Source organism: Coregonus lavaretus (genome assembly GCF_964263955.1).
Source record: "Coregonus lavaretus genome assembly, chromosome: 5".
Taxonomy (NCBI): domain Eukaryota; kingdom Metazoa; phylum Chordata; class Actinopteri; order Salmoniformes; family Salmonidae; genus Coregonus; species Coregonus lavaretus.
The window spans coordinates 19,899,915-19,914,048 of NC_139992.1; the positions used below are offsets into that span (position 1 = coordinate 19,899,915).

Below are 14,134 nucleotides of genomic sequence, written 5' to 3' on the forward strand. Positions count from 1 at the left end.
GCGAGTCTGTCATCAATGCTGAAGCTTGTGATCTGAATAAACTTTATGATCAAAGTTCAGTATGAGCGGACTCTTTTTGTTGACAGCAATAATTGCCACCATTCATCATATACAACAAACGCAACGTCAGATTGACCATGTAGTGCCTTTTAGAGACATCCCAAAAAAATCTGGATTCTCACGAAAACGTCTGTAGCGTCCAAACTAATATACCACTCTCACAAACACAATGGTGTTCTCCGTTTTGCTCTACGACCGCCACAGGTGTCACGGGACTAGTATGAAGGTAACCTGTACCCGTATCAAAAATGAATGAAAGTAGTTTTGCACCCCCCCCCCAAAAAAAAAAAAATAAAAAGGGGTTAAATGTAACATGTTCATAAATGGCAAAACAGACAGTCAAATAAAGTTAGCCATTTATGAACGTGTTATTCAATGTGTTTCTATGGACTATGGTAGTAAAGGCCAAATTAAATATTTTATCAAATAATACAAAATAAAAAGTATACATACATGGGTCCTAAAATTGGGGATATTCTACAAAGATCTGAATAAATATTATAGGAGACTTATTTTCCTCAATGAGAGTAATTTGCAAGTAATGTACTCTGTGTCTGTCTCAGCAAAACATGCTCTCAAACCATTTATCTCTACTGTGGCTTAGTTGGTTCAGCTTCCTGTTCAGTTAACATCACACTGAAATGCCGATAATTAATCTTTCTGACCAGTTCAAGGAAAACAACCAGAAACTAAATACATTTCAGACATCTCTGAACATGAGTGTTTTATTATTCCAGATACAAAATTGATGTAGCTCCTTTTACAAATATAAATGGCAAATGCAGCATGTCATATCACTACCCAAAGAGTTACGTTTCAAACAGATCAAGGAAAAACAAAATAATTCTACTTAAATAAAGACATTGTAAAGGCCTCAGAGTTTACATTGATACTCATAACAGTTAAATCACCCAACTTATATTCACCATACATAATATGCATTTAAGCGCATAGCAGAGAAACATAAGACATGAAACAGAATAGTTCAACCCCATTTCCTCCCCAGAGACACTTACAGTACATTATCATTGTTTTGGACTATCATTTGGATTATCATAGTTTGATTACATTAAACTATGATACACTACATGACCAAAGGTATGTGGACACCTGCTCGTCGAACATCTCATTCCAAAATCATGGGCATTAATACGGAGTTGGTCCCCCCTTTGCTGCTATAACAGCCTCCACTCTTCCGGGAGGGCTTTCCACTAGATGTTGGAACATTGCTGTGGGGACTTGCTTCCATTCAGCAGAAGAGCATTAGTGAGGTCGGGCACTGATGTTGGGAGATTAGGTCTGGCTCGCAGTCGGCGTTCCAATTAATCCCATAGGTGTTCGATGGGGTTGAGGTCAGGGCTCTGTGTAGGCCATTCAAGTTCTTCCACACCGATCTCAACAACAACAAAAAGTCCATATGGACCTTGCTTTGTGCACGGGGGCATTATCATGCTGAAACAGGAAAGGGCCTTCCCCAAACTGTTGCCACAAAGTTGGAAGCACAGAATCGTCTAGAATGTCATTAAATGCTGTAGCGTTAACATTTCCCTTCGCTGGAACTAAGGGGCCTAGCCCGAACCATGAGAAACAGCCCCAGACCATTATTTCTCCACCAAACTTTACAGTTGGCACTGAGAAACAGACGCCTCACATGTCCTCAACTGGCAGCTTCATTAAATAGTACCCGCAAAACACCAGTCTCAACGTCAACAGTGAAGAGGCGACTCCGGGATGCTGACCTTTTAGGCAGAGTTGCAAAGAAAAAGCCAAATCTCAGACTGCCCATCTTAATATTTTATTTTTATTGGCCAGTCTGAGATATGGCTTTTTCTTTGCAACTCTGCCTAGAAGGTCAGCATCCCGGAGTCGCCTCTTCACTTTTGACGTTGAGACTGGTGTTTTGCGGGTACTATTTATTAAATAGTATTTAATGAAGCTGCCAGTTGAGGACCGGTGAGGTGTCTGTTTCTCAAACTAGACACTAATGTATTTGTCCTCTTGCTCAGTTGTGCACCGGGGCCTCCCACTCCTCTGTCTATTCTGGTTAGAGACAGTTTGTGCTGTTCTGTGAAGGGAGTAGTACACAGCGTTGTACGAGATCTTCAGTTTCTTGGCAATTTCTCGCATGGAATAGCCTTCATTTCTCCGAACAAGAATAGACTGATGAGTTTCAGAAGAAAGTTATTTGTTTCTGGCCATTTTGAACCTGTAATCGAACCCACAATTGCTGATATTCCAGATACTCAACTAGTCTCAAGAAGGCCAGTTTTATTGCTTCTTTAATCAGCACAACAATTTTCAGCTGTGCTAACATAATTGCAAAAGGGTTTTCTAATGATCAATTAGCCTTTTAAAATGATAAACTTGGATTAGCAAACATAATGTGCCATTGGAACACAGGACTGATGGTTGCTGATAATGGGCCTCTGTACGCCTATGTAGATATTCAGCTGTTTCCAGCTACAAAAGCTATTTACAACATTAATGTCTACACTGTATTTCTGATCAATTTTATGTTATTTTAATGGACAAAAAAATTGCTTTTCTTTCTAAAAACAAGGACATTTCTAAGTGTCCCCAAACTTTTGAACAGTAGTGTGTGTGTGTGTGTATATACACACACAAAAGTATAAAAGTATGTTCATAAACAACGTAAAGTTACAGTGGAGAAATGCAAGTCTTTATTTTACTGAAAGTTTACTAAAATTTAATTAATTGAGTTTAACCCAAATCTCTTCAATCTACATGCAAACCAATTTTAGGATTCTTTAGCGTTTATTTGAGATGCGCAATTATTACTTTTCCACTATTATTGAGGCATATACATATGACTGGGTTAGATGCATAGCTTCATGTTTTGCATCCATTTCCCCAGTCATGTAGAAATCAGTGAGAAGCAGCCATTTAAGCAGGAGCACATCCTCATATGTACACCTTCTACTCCATTTTGGAGGTTTCTATCGCTCTGGGTCTTACATGAGTCTCGCACCATAGTCAGCAGGGATTGAACAACAGAAACATAACGACACCCAAACTAAAGACAACCCAATACAGTCGGCATTGGTTTCTTTTTCAGTCATACAAATTCATTTTTGGTCGTGTCAGGTCTTATTTTCTTTTTCTTAGAAAACAGTTTTTACATTAAGTTACAACATTGCGGACCCAACACAGTTATGCGGTCGGCCCAGTTCTGGTGCATCATGACAGTCACCAGTCTGATTATCGTGCTCTCTTATTCCCTCCCTTGAGAGAAGGAATAGAAGAAGCTGAGAGATGGCGTGACAAAGTCCATAGTTCCAGTGAGTTCTTGTGACACAGTGACAGAGGACACAGGTGAACTGGACATTGATAGGTGGATGGATGGATGGACAACCAGAAACGATGACCTCCCTATCCCACCCCCTACAATCCAACCAAATGTCTCCCAATGTCTTCTTCAGATTCAGAGAGCTACATTTGTAAAAGAGTCAAAGGCATTGCCCTGATATGAAAGCTGATGAGTGGGTTTACTGAATGAGTGAATGACTATGCATGGTCCTAGCGGTTGTGGTTGAGCGGTCATCGGGGTCTCTTGCGCGTGACGAAGATCAGGACCCTGCGGATGGCAATGAGGCGGTCCTTGAGGCAGGGCATGGCCAGGATGGTGAGCTGGGCACGGTTGTCAAGAGGCAGTACAGCCAACAGCCACCAAGCCCACGCTGGACCACTGGGATTACCCTGGAGGGAGGGGAGGAAGAGGAGGGGGGAGGGAGGGAGGAAGAGAGGGAGGGAGGAAGAGGAGGGAGAGAGCTTGATAACCGCAACACATTCAATCACTATATGACATGAGTGCGTGAGTCTCACCAAGAGAGACGTGTGTGTGAGATGGTTAGTTTAGTGTCATACCTGTGGGTCAGGGTCCTTCCCAGGCAGGTGTCCAAAGTGGCTGATTATCTGGCTCTTCATGTCGTCTTTGAGGGAGGTGAACCAGCTGCTGGCCTGGTCGTACACAGAGACATAAAGCTTCTGCAGCTCCGCTAACTCCTGGCCCTCCACCTGCCCACACACAATATAAAACAGTTAGCATACACAGTATACACACAATGGAAGACTGAGGATCATACACACACACATTAAACTTACAAAAGTGAGGATATGAATATCTATAATGCACTCTTTGTATCCACATACATGCATAACCTTCCTCACACAGCGTTTGCCAGTACACACCAACACACACACCTTCTTATCCTCCAGGTACTCGATCTTGGCCGTGTTGTATCCGTCTCTCTGGCCATGGCTCAGTACTTTGAAGCGAGACACGCCGATGGTGTCGACCACAGACCTCCCATCAGGGAAAAACTTGACGTCCCGGACCTCCAGCATGCAGCCGTAATCTGCGAAACCCTTCAACTCGTCAGCGATGCACATGCCAAACTGTTTGGTGCCGGTTTCCATGGAGCGGCGGATCATGAGGCGGTAGCACGGTTCAAAGACGTGCAGCGGACAGGGGATGGTGGGGAAGGCCATGGTGCACACAAAGATCGGCACTTCCTGGTTCAAGCTAGGGTGGAAGGAGGGACACGAGATTGGTCAGTGATTAGCATAAAAAGCAGGACTGTTGAAGTGCAGTTAACTCACTGAGGTTACTACTACAGGATTAATTTACCATTAAATCAATGGCTAAGTAAAGTGATCAAATCTGTGACTCACTTTGACAGTTCCTTCATCTCCTCCTCGTGGATCTTCTTCCTCTCCGCAAGCTCGTCTCCCAGGTAACGCTGCAGCACCTCCTCCAACAGCAGGGTCTTGTTGTACCCTCTAGTGGCCAGATACTGGAATTACAGAGAACAGAGTTTTTCCTTTAATGTTATAATATAATAATAATAATAATAATAATAATAATAATAATAATAAGCCATTTAGCAGACGCTTTTATCCAAAGCGACTTACAGTCATGCGTGCATACATTTTTGTGTATGGGTGGTCCCGGGGATCGAACCCACTACCTTGGCGTTACAAGCGCCGTGCTCTACCAGCTGAGCTACAGAGGACCATTGGTCTAATATCCTAGTTTAATCCCTGTGTCAGAGGAAGCTTTGTGCCAGCTTTGTTTTTGTCACGCTAAACCATCTCTCAGTTACAACAAACACAGAACATAAATTACATTCTATTACAGACAGCCAGTAAGCCATCATTTTCATAATCACCAGCTCTACCCTTCCATCCACATATAGAGCACAGCTACTTCGTGTGTGTGTGTGTGTGTGTCTGTGTGTGTGTATATACCTCGGAGAGGTTCTCTTTGCAGAGAGGGCAGTAGGGGTTGTGGTCCAGACAGCGCTCCAGACACTTGAGGCAGAAGGTGTGTCCACAGGGGGTGGCAGCAGGCTCAAAGAACAGCCTGGAAGAAACAACACAATAACATGAGCTTTATCAGTAGAGGTAATTATCAGTATTGATTGAAAATCAAACACCCTGAGTAGTTAATCGTAAAGATATAATTGTGTGGTGGTTGGTTGGTGGTCCTCTTACCTCATGCAGAGGGAGCACTCCATATCTCTACTGTCGAGCAGGTCTGCAGCCACCGTCCTCCCCCAGAGGGAAGCAGCAGGAGGGTGAGAGGTGGAGCAGGCTTCATCTGGTCTGAGCAGTTTGGAGGGAGGGCTGAAGGCTGGGCCGTCCCCACTGTGTCTCCTCTTGAGACCGCCTGGGGGGGCAGGCAGGGCAGCCAGGACACTGGCTAGGCTCTTGGCGTCTTCTAGCAAGGGCTTCTCAGCCTCACTGCTGGGGGACAGGGAAGGTTTGGAGGAGTCTGAGGGAACCTCACACAGAGAACTCTTCCTCACTCTGAACTCTGAGTCCTGGAGAATGGAAGAGAAGAGAGGGGTTACTAGGAGAAATAGGTGTGTGGGGATGTAAATGTGTGTGTGTGTACTGACCTGTGAGGAGCAGCCAGGCCTCGGTGGGGTGGTGAAGGGGTGTAGAGAGCCGAGCAGGGCAGACGGCTTGAGAAGGCGAGTGGAAGGACCACCCTGTAAAGGATGTTTGGGAGTGGGCTGACCGTCCTTCTCAAACACTGACGAGAACAGCTCACTAAGCACCTACAAAAACAGAGAGAACACACACTGTCAGTAAGTACGCTCATACAATGTCATAGCACTCATAAGTAGCTTATAACTCTTAAAATCACCCTCTGACGCTGGCTCTCTCTCATTCCTGACTTGCCTCAATGCTCTCTCTGTAAGAAAGGCATTTGAACTAGTACCCATAGTTTAAAGGGAATATGTGACAGTGGAAATACAGGACATGGCTCACATACTGAACAGACTGCCTTGTCATAGTGACAGTACATATTGCAGTGAATATGTAACAGCAGTGGAGATACTAAAACAGGCCACAGTGACAGCAGTGGATAGGGCTGGCGTAACTCCCCTGCTAAGATAGCTGGAATGGGGGCATTGCGTCATCACCAACTGTGGAGCAGGATTTAAAACCAAACTAATCCTGTCTGGTAAGCATAGAGCCAGATTTACACTGTCATATCGTACATAGTGATACTGCATTAGTACCATAGCAACTGTGGTTGTACTGTCATTATTTATACTATTGTGATGTGACAATATGTTTGTGGTTGAGCTTGCATAATGAAAGTAAATGGACAAAAGCGTTTGAAACTTTTTACATTTTTGAACTCGCTTCAACAGGAATACTAAATTGAAACGGGAGGGGGGGGGGGGGGGGGGGGGGGGGGGGGGGGGGGGGATTGTGCATTACCTTCTGGGCTTCCAGCTTTACCATCGTCCAATCAGGTTTCAGTGCCACACACAGGAAGTACTCCTTTAAGGCCTCATCATTGCGGTTGGCTTTACTCAGGGCTGAGGCCTTGATGTAGTGGGCCTGGGAAAACACAGCAAGAGGAAAAACATTTTGAGTAGGGACTACTCTATTGGCATTTCAATTATACCTCTAAAGTATATATTCAAAACGCTGATAACGGGTCATCTGAATATTGTTACAGTGACCTTCCTAAACAACTTAAGAGCTAACTTTATTTTTCTTTTTATGGCAAAACATGAGAATCTAATCCCCAATTTGGTAATCATTGTCATAACATCCAGGAGCTCTTCAACCAGGTCAACATAAGCTCTTCCCTATTCACGATGCCTGGGTTTCAGCTCTATCTGATCTATTCTGCATGTCTGTCAGCGGTGGTCATTTGCATATTAACATGCACACACAAGCGTGTAGCATCCAATCTCACCTGTGAACACAAACTCAGCAGCATCCAAAATACTTTAACACATACATACCTACACACAGTCCTAAGCATGTATAATGTGTTGGGTGCTAGCTGGGTCAGCCTGTGGCTGTAGACAGGTCATGGGTATTCATTACATAACTACGGCAGGTAGCCTAGTGGTTAAGAGCGTTGTGTCAGTAACCGAAAGGTCGCTGGTTCAAATCCCCAAGCCGACTAGGTTAAAAAAATCTGTAGATGTGCCTTTGAGTAAGGCACTTAACCCTAATTGCTCCTGTAAGTCGCACTGGATAAAAGTGTCTGCTAAATGACTAAAATGTAAAATGTGAATAACTAGACAGACACATTAATATTTTAGGCCCAGATATGTCTATACTGTGCTGGGTAGATTGAGTTACATATCTATTTCTCTCACCTTTGGCCAGAGAGGTTTGAGTCTACACATGCTCTCTGCATCCTGGATGGCCTGGCTGTAGTTGCTACTGTCCAAGTGCAGCTCAGCACGCTGTCCCAGTAGCTGACCTACAGATGGCGCTGCAGAACAGAGAGAACAGGCAGAATGAGAAAATGGAATTTACACATTTTCAAACAGGTACATTGTTGTGAAGTTAGATGTTTTTCACAATATGACATTTGTTACTGAACAGAGGGCAGGCAGACAGCCTGTAAATGCACAGACTTGACTACACTGAGTCAGACAACAACCAAATGCTTTTATCATGTGCAAACAGAAGACAATATTAAACATCTCCCTTGAATGAAAATAGTGCACTGTAATCTACCATGCACAATCTGTGCTGGGAATTAGGCCTACAATAACATGTATCACCCTTCTGGCTAGTGGGAAGGGGAGAGACGATAAGGTCGAAATTCTGATTAATGATTGTCTATTTTTGGCTAATTTCTGTGGATGATATGACTCCGCTGTGCCTCTGTGCCCAGACTTACACAACAGGGTCAGTAGCTGACATTAAAGCAGAAAGAATGGGGTCAGTCAGATCTGCTATGCTGTGGGGCCGGCCTCCACTGAAGCACCAAAGGGCTTAATCACACTGATGCTGGCTCGCTCTCACTCCTGACAGTGACTCAATGCTCTCTCTGTAGTAAGGGTCAGGACACACGTTTTTTCTAGGGGCTAATTAGGGGCCTGAGTTTTCCTTGTCAAACTTAGGTCACACCGTTGGGGAAAACAACCCCTGGCCATATCTATAGGGAGTGAACTGCTCAGGGCTGACCGGGTGTTTCAATGGTAGAACGAAGGAGGGGGGGGGAGTGACCTAAATCCCTGCAGCTTCCCTAAATAAGAACCACATGGAGCATGTTGGGGAAAATGATAGCTGGTGGGGGAAAGACTGAATGGAGTTACATTTTAGAGTTCAGTCCATTTTAATGTAACAGCACAACCATTATGCAAATAATATTATATCAATCCATGGGGTATGAGACTCGGAGTCAGAGTAGAAATGTGGGTTAGGTAATCCGGGGGAGGGGGTAGGGCTCCTGGGTTTATGAAATTATTGCTTCGAATGCACTGTCGCCCTCTATCCGTGACACGATGTGGAATAGTGAAAAGTAGGTCATCTGGTCTACCAGATCTATCTGGTTTAAATCGGTAAAATGGTCACATAAAATACACAATCTGTTCTAAAACACAAGAATCCGACAATTGCTTATCCCAACTGTAAATGTTACATTATCTTACCCAGTTCTACGGCTTTGTTGTACTTCTCCAAAGCATCTGTGTAGTTGTGCTTCTTCTGTGAGACCTCACCTTCTATCCAATGCCTCCTGGCTTTACTTTCAGAGTCGAACCATTTATCCAACAAACTACTGAGGATGACATTTACTCTAAGCCCAATGGGAAGGATCTGTACGTCTTTTCTGTTCAGTTTATGTTTGCATTGTATGCAGTTTTTGACCGTTTCTTTTTCTAAACAATGTTTGCAAAATGTATGGCCGCACTCCAAGGTGGTTGGTTCGGATAGTAAACACCTACAAAGGCGGCATGAAAACAAGTCCAGGGGTTCGTCCTCAAAACCATCGTCTCCATTCCCACTTTTATGACAACTCGTTGCCTTCCCATGAATGTTTAGCTCCTTCTCGCGAAGGGTCCGTGCTATGTTTACAACCAAAAGCTGCAATTCGTCCGGTCGAAGTTTGCCAATGTTGGCCGCGGTGCAGTACGAGTCAAGCGCCTCTGCTATCCGCCCCGCCTGGGACAGAGCGTCAGCTTTGCGCAAACAGATGCCCCGGTCTGGATGCTGGAGGTCCACCAGCTGAGCGCTATAGATCTCCGCGGCAAGGTCGTAGTCACCTGCCCGGTTTGCTTCCTCTGCCACCTCGAGCATTTCAGTGCATATACCCGCTGCTCCAGGGTTGGATACGGCGTGGACAAACTGGTGAGTTTGGATTCCCGTCTCCATTTTCGTCTCGGACTATAACGTATAGCTAGCTAGCGGTGTTGAAAAGTGAACTGATAATCAGACAAAAACACTCCTTACTCCTCACAAAAATACTTCAGACTATCTTTTACATGTGCCATTGTGAAAGACTCGTGTTGTTTTCCAAGAGAAGAGCTAGTAGGCCTTATTCCGCGAGAGCCGAATAGAACACCCACCAAGCTGGTGACTAAAGTTAAAATAGTTCGTATGAAGACATCCCATTTTTTCAAAACCTATATATACCGATTCTGCATTACAGCACCGTAATGCCCATTCCCCGTGTACCTAACGTTCGTTGGCTGACATAACCAAACCTCCTATCTGTGACATAACTTCGCTAGCTACGCCTCCTAAAAATACAGCAAGAAGGCAACTGCTGGCTAGCAAAAAAATGTTGGCAACTAAAATCCTTAATCGGAGGTTTGCAATTTAAATAGCCAAATTAACTTCTGACAGTTAGAAAACTACAATTAAAAGGCAAGTATCTGGTCCTCGCCGTACTCTATCTTGCTGTTCAGTTGATGACTTCAATTTCAGAGACTTATGGCGGAACGAAGCGCACAGAAGCACGTGTCGCTATCTGTGAAACGTTATTGGTCCATTATATGGCTACGACGCAACATTGTATATAACCCAATACCATCAACATTGTAAATCGCCCGACACCTAATTCATGTAACAACTGGACGCTTCTTATTGTAACAATATGTTTTTATTTCACTAGAGAGACTATCCTGGTATGCTAATGTTATCTAGATTGTTATAATTGCACTGGTTATGTCACCACTGTTGGGGGGGGGGGGGTATTGTTTTATGTAACCATTTACATAAGAAGCAGAGCTAGAATTACCCTTACCCTTGTTTTGAGAACACTGTCAAACATATTGCAGTGATTTAAAAGACACGGAAAACTGCAAAAAGGTTCTGGTTTTAGATAAACGAGAAACATATAAAATATGTGTGCCTCTGAAATGTATATAGGAGGCTATTTGTATAGGCTACTGTAAATTATCTGTTGAATAATTCGATATTTATTTTATTGTGGTTCAAAAAAAGCTTTGTCATTCTTGAAATATGTGTTTTGCATATAGACATATTTTTTCTTTAATTTGCAATGATGTCTATACTGGGTGTAATCCTATCGTTTGAAAATGTGGTCAAAATTGCTGGTGGATGTCATTTTCAAAACAGAAACTTTAGGCATTATTCGATATGATAATAACAAGAATATGACCAACTCAGATAGCAGGCTAAGTAGCCATAAAATTTATAATTGTGTAATGGCTGTGGATGACTCTCCCTAACTATCTATTCCTCTCTCCATCTCTCAGCCAGGTAACAATAGTGTTTGTGTAATTTGAAAGTTGTATAAGACTGACCTCAGCTTTTATGATGATATTCATCTCCCAAAGTTTCGCATACTTACAGTATGATGATGCTGCCACTGGCAAAATGTTTAGAATGACAGGAACTTAGCTTTAAAACTGCAACATTTTCTATCAGCCTCATGGGATTTTTTTTATAGCATGAGTTTAGCTATAAAACTGCAAAATGTTCTGTCTGCCCCATGTGTAGAATTGCAGGAAGTAATCTGAGGGGTGCTTTCTCGGCCCTTGCAGGGGGGCCTCGCGAATCTGCGGTAAACCACTGGCTGCTGCTCTACGCATCTCAATGGTCTAAACTAAACAAAGAAAATGGGAATTCTGACATTAAGCAAGCACAGGGAAGATACTTCCTTTATCTTTCAGACACAATGTTTTGTTTTAAGATTATTTCACACAGATGTTGCACCCCTCAAGGTAAACTCATTCAGTCTCTCATTTTGTTTCACCTGTCTAGTCTGACACAATCCATCCGTCATAGGACCACTGTGTTCCCTGTTGAGGATGTCTATTGTTCACATCTTGTGAAACACTCAGGGTTATTTTCCTGAATATAGAACAATCATATAGAACTATACACACTGAGTACAAAACATTAAGAACACCTTCCTAATATTGAGTTGCATGGACTCTACAAAGTGTGGAAAGTGTTCCACAGGGATGCTGGCCCACGTTGACTCCCATGCTTCCCACAGTTGTGTCAAGTTGGCTGGATGTCCTTTGGGTGGTGGACCATTCTTGATACACACGGGAAACTGTTGAGCGTGAAAAACCCACCAGCATTGCAGTTCTTGACACAAACCGGTGCGCCTGACACCTACTACCATACCCCGTTCAAGCTTATCGAAACGCGCACATTTTATGGCTTATAAAACTGTTGAACAAAGTGTTGACAGTGCTGAATAACAACTTAAACATTAACTTACTCATACAAATAGCAGCTCGTTGCTGTAATATTTGGGTCACTCTCTAGTCATGGTTTTAAAAGTTTTGAAATCTCACATTATTAACTTTGCTGTGCGTTCCATGCTTCTTTTTATAGTCTATGGCACGAGGAAACTGTGGAGACACGATGATCTGAGCTATTTGATTGGCCAGCGGTAGGCGTATAGGTACACTTGATTTGTTCTACGGGCCTGCCGGGTAGGCGGAGTTCTACCTTCAGACACATTAAATGGTTAAAAATGGGAACATTGTCACGCTCGTTTAATGACGGGTCAGACCAAGGCGCAGCGTGATATGCATACATGTTTATTTATACTGAATAAACACCACAACAAAACAATAAACGAAACGTGTAGTACAGAAAACAAACCTTACACGGAACAAGATCCCACAACTAGACTGTGCCAATAGGCTGCTTAAGTATGGTCCCCAATCAGAGACAACGAGCGACAGCTGCCTCTGATTGGGAACCACACCGGCCAACATAGATCCACACATGCTAGATATACAACATAGAATATATACAAACAAAGAATACACACACCCTGACTCAACATATAAGAGTCCCCTGAGTCAGGGCGTGACAGTACCCCCCCCCCAAAGGTGCGGACTCTGACCGCACTACATAAACATAATAGGGTAGGGGCCGGGTGGGCATTCCGCCTCGGAGGCGGATCCGGCTCGGGGCGTGACGACCTCTCACTGTTGCGCCCCTGGTCTGGTCTGGACCTCGGCGCGCTACTTCCCCTCTCCTTCCTCCCACGATACGCCAGGCCCTGTCTGGACCCTGGTGTGGGAGACCCCGAACCTGGAGAGGGGCTGACGTCATGGTCTGGACTGGAGCCGCTGACCGGAGCTGGACTAGACCCCGGTGGAGCGGACTGCTCTGGCTCCGGAGTGGAACAGCTGACCGGAACTGGATCAGGCACCGGTGGAGCGGACTGCTCTGGCTCCGGAGTGGAGCAGCTGACCGGTGTCGGACCAGGCACCGGTGGAACGGGCACGGGCCTTGCCGGACTGGACAAAAGCACCACTGGTCTGGTGCGAGGAGCCAGAACAGGCCGGGCCGGACTGGCGACGCGCACCACTGGCTTGGTGCGAGGAGCAGGAACAGGCCGGGCCGGGCTGGCGACACGCACCACTGGCTTGGTGCGAGGAGCAGGAACGGGCCGGGCCGGGCTGGCGACGCGCACCACTGGCTTGATGCAAGGAGCAGGAACAGGCCGGGCTGGCGACGCGCACCACTGGCTTGGTGCGAGGAGCAGGAACAGGCCGGGCCGGGCTGGCGACACGCACCACTGGCTTGGTGCGAGGAGCAGGAACGGGCCGGGCCGGGCTGGCGACGCGCACCACTGGCTTGGTGCGAGGGGCAGGAACGGGCTTTGTGCGAGGGGCAGGAACTGGCTTGGTGCGAGGAGCAGGGCCGGGCTGGCGACGCGCACCACTGGCTTGGTGTGAGGAGCAGGAACGGGCCGGGCCGGGCTGGCGTCGCGCACCACTGGCTTGGTGCGAGGAGCAGGAACGGGCCGGGCCAGGCTGGCGACGCGCACCACTGGCTTGGTGCAAGGAGCAGGAATGGCCCGAGCCGGACTGGCGACGCGCATCACTGGCTTGGTGCGAGGAGCAGGAACGGCCAGACTGGCGACGCGCACCACTGGCTTGGTGCGAGGAGCAGGAACGGGCCGGGCCGGACTGGCGACGCGCACCACAGGCTTGGTGCGAGGGGCAGGAACGGGCCGGGCCGTACTGGGAACACGCACCACTGGCTTGGTGCGGGGAGCAGGAACGGGCCGGACCGGACTGGCGACACACACCACTTGCTTGGTGCGAGGAGCAGGACTGGGTTCCTTTATTAACCCCCGCTCCTTCTGCTGCCTAACCAGCTCCTCTCGCCGTGCCTCTACTCTTTCCTTCTCCCTTTTAGCCTCCTGTAGCGCCTCCCTCTGACCGAATAATTCCTGCTCCCTCTGAACCAATAGCCCCCGTAACATGGTGGCCTCCTCTCCTAACCTGCAGATCCGCCCTTTAACGGCCTCCTGCTGCCTCGTCTTCCACACTGTGTGCCC

The 14,134-nt window shown here is 46.0% G+C and overlaps 1 protein-coding gene across 1 annotated transcript; it reads right to left on the reverse strand.

Moving 5' to 3' along the window:
* Positions 1 to 2,718: 2,718 nt before the first annotated feature.
* On the reverse strand, positions 2,719 to 10,066 carry LOC311129125 (LON peptidase N-terminal domain and RING finger protein 2-like). The gene is made up of 10 exons (XM_084161414.1): positions 9,003 to 10,066; positions 7,716 to 7,834; positions 6,817 to 6,939; positions 5,982 to 6,143; positions 5,575 to 5,903; positions 5,329 to 5,443; positions 4,753 to 4,874; positions 4,282 to 4,603; positions 3,946 to 4,095; positions 2,719 to 3,777 (listed from the first exon to the last, which is right to left on the reverse strand). The coding sequence occupies exons 1-10, from the start codon at positions 9,721 to 9,723 to the stop codon at positions 3,619 to 3,621; spliced, it is 2,322 nt and encodes a 773-aa protein (XP_084017540.1). The 5' UTR covers positions 9,724 to 10,066; the 3' UTR covers positions 2,719 to 3,618.
* Between the last annotated feature and the right edge of the window lie 4,068 nt (positions 10,067 to 14,134).

What these genes read in the sequence shown, in the direction of transcription:
- LOC311129125 (XM_084161414.1), bottom strand. Translation starts at nt 9,723, where the DNA reads ATGGAGACGGGAATCCAAACTCACCAGTTTGTCCACGCCGTATCCAAC. An exon ending in TAAAGCTGGAAGCCCAGAAG is followed by an intron (nt 6,144 to 6,816) that starts GTAATGCACAAT and finishes CTGTTTTTGTAG; the next exon opens with GTGCTTAGTGAGCTGTTCTC. An exon ending in GGCCTGGCTGCTCCTCACAG is followed by an intron (nt 5,904 to 5,981) that starts GTCAGTACACAC and finishes TCCATTCTCCAG; the next exon opens with GACTCAGAGTTCAGAGTGAG.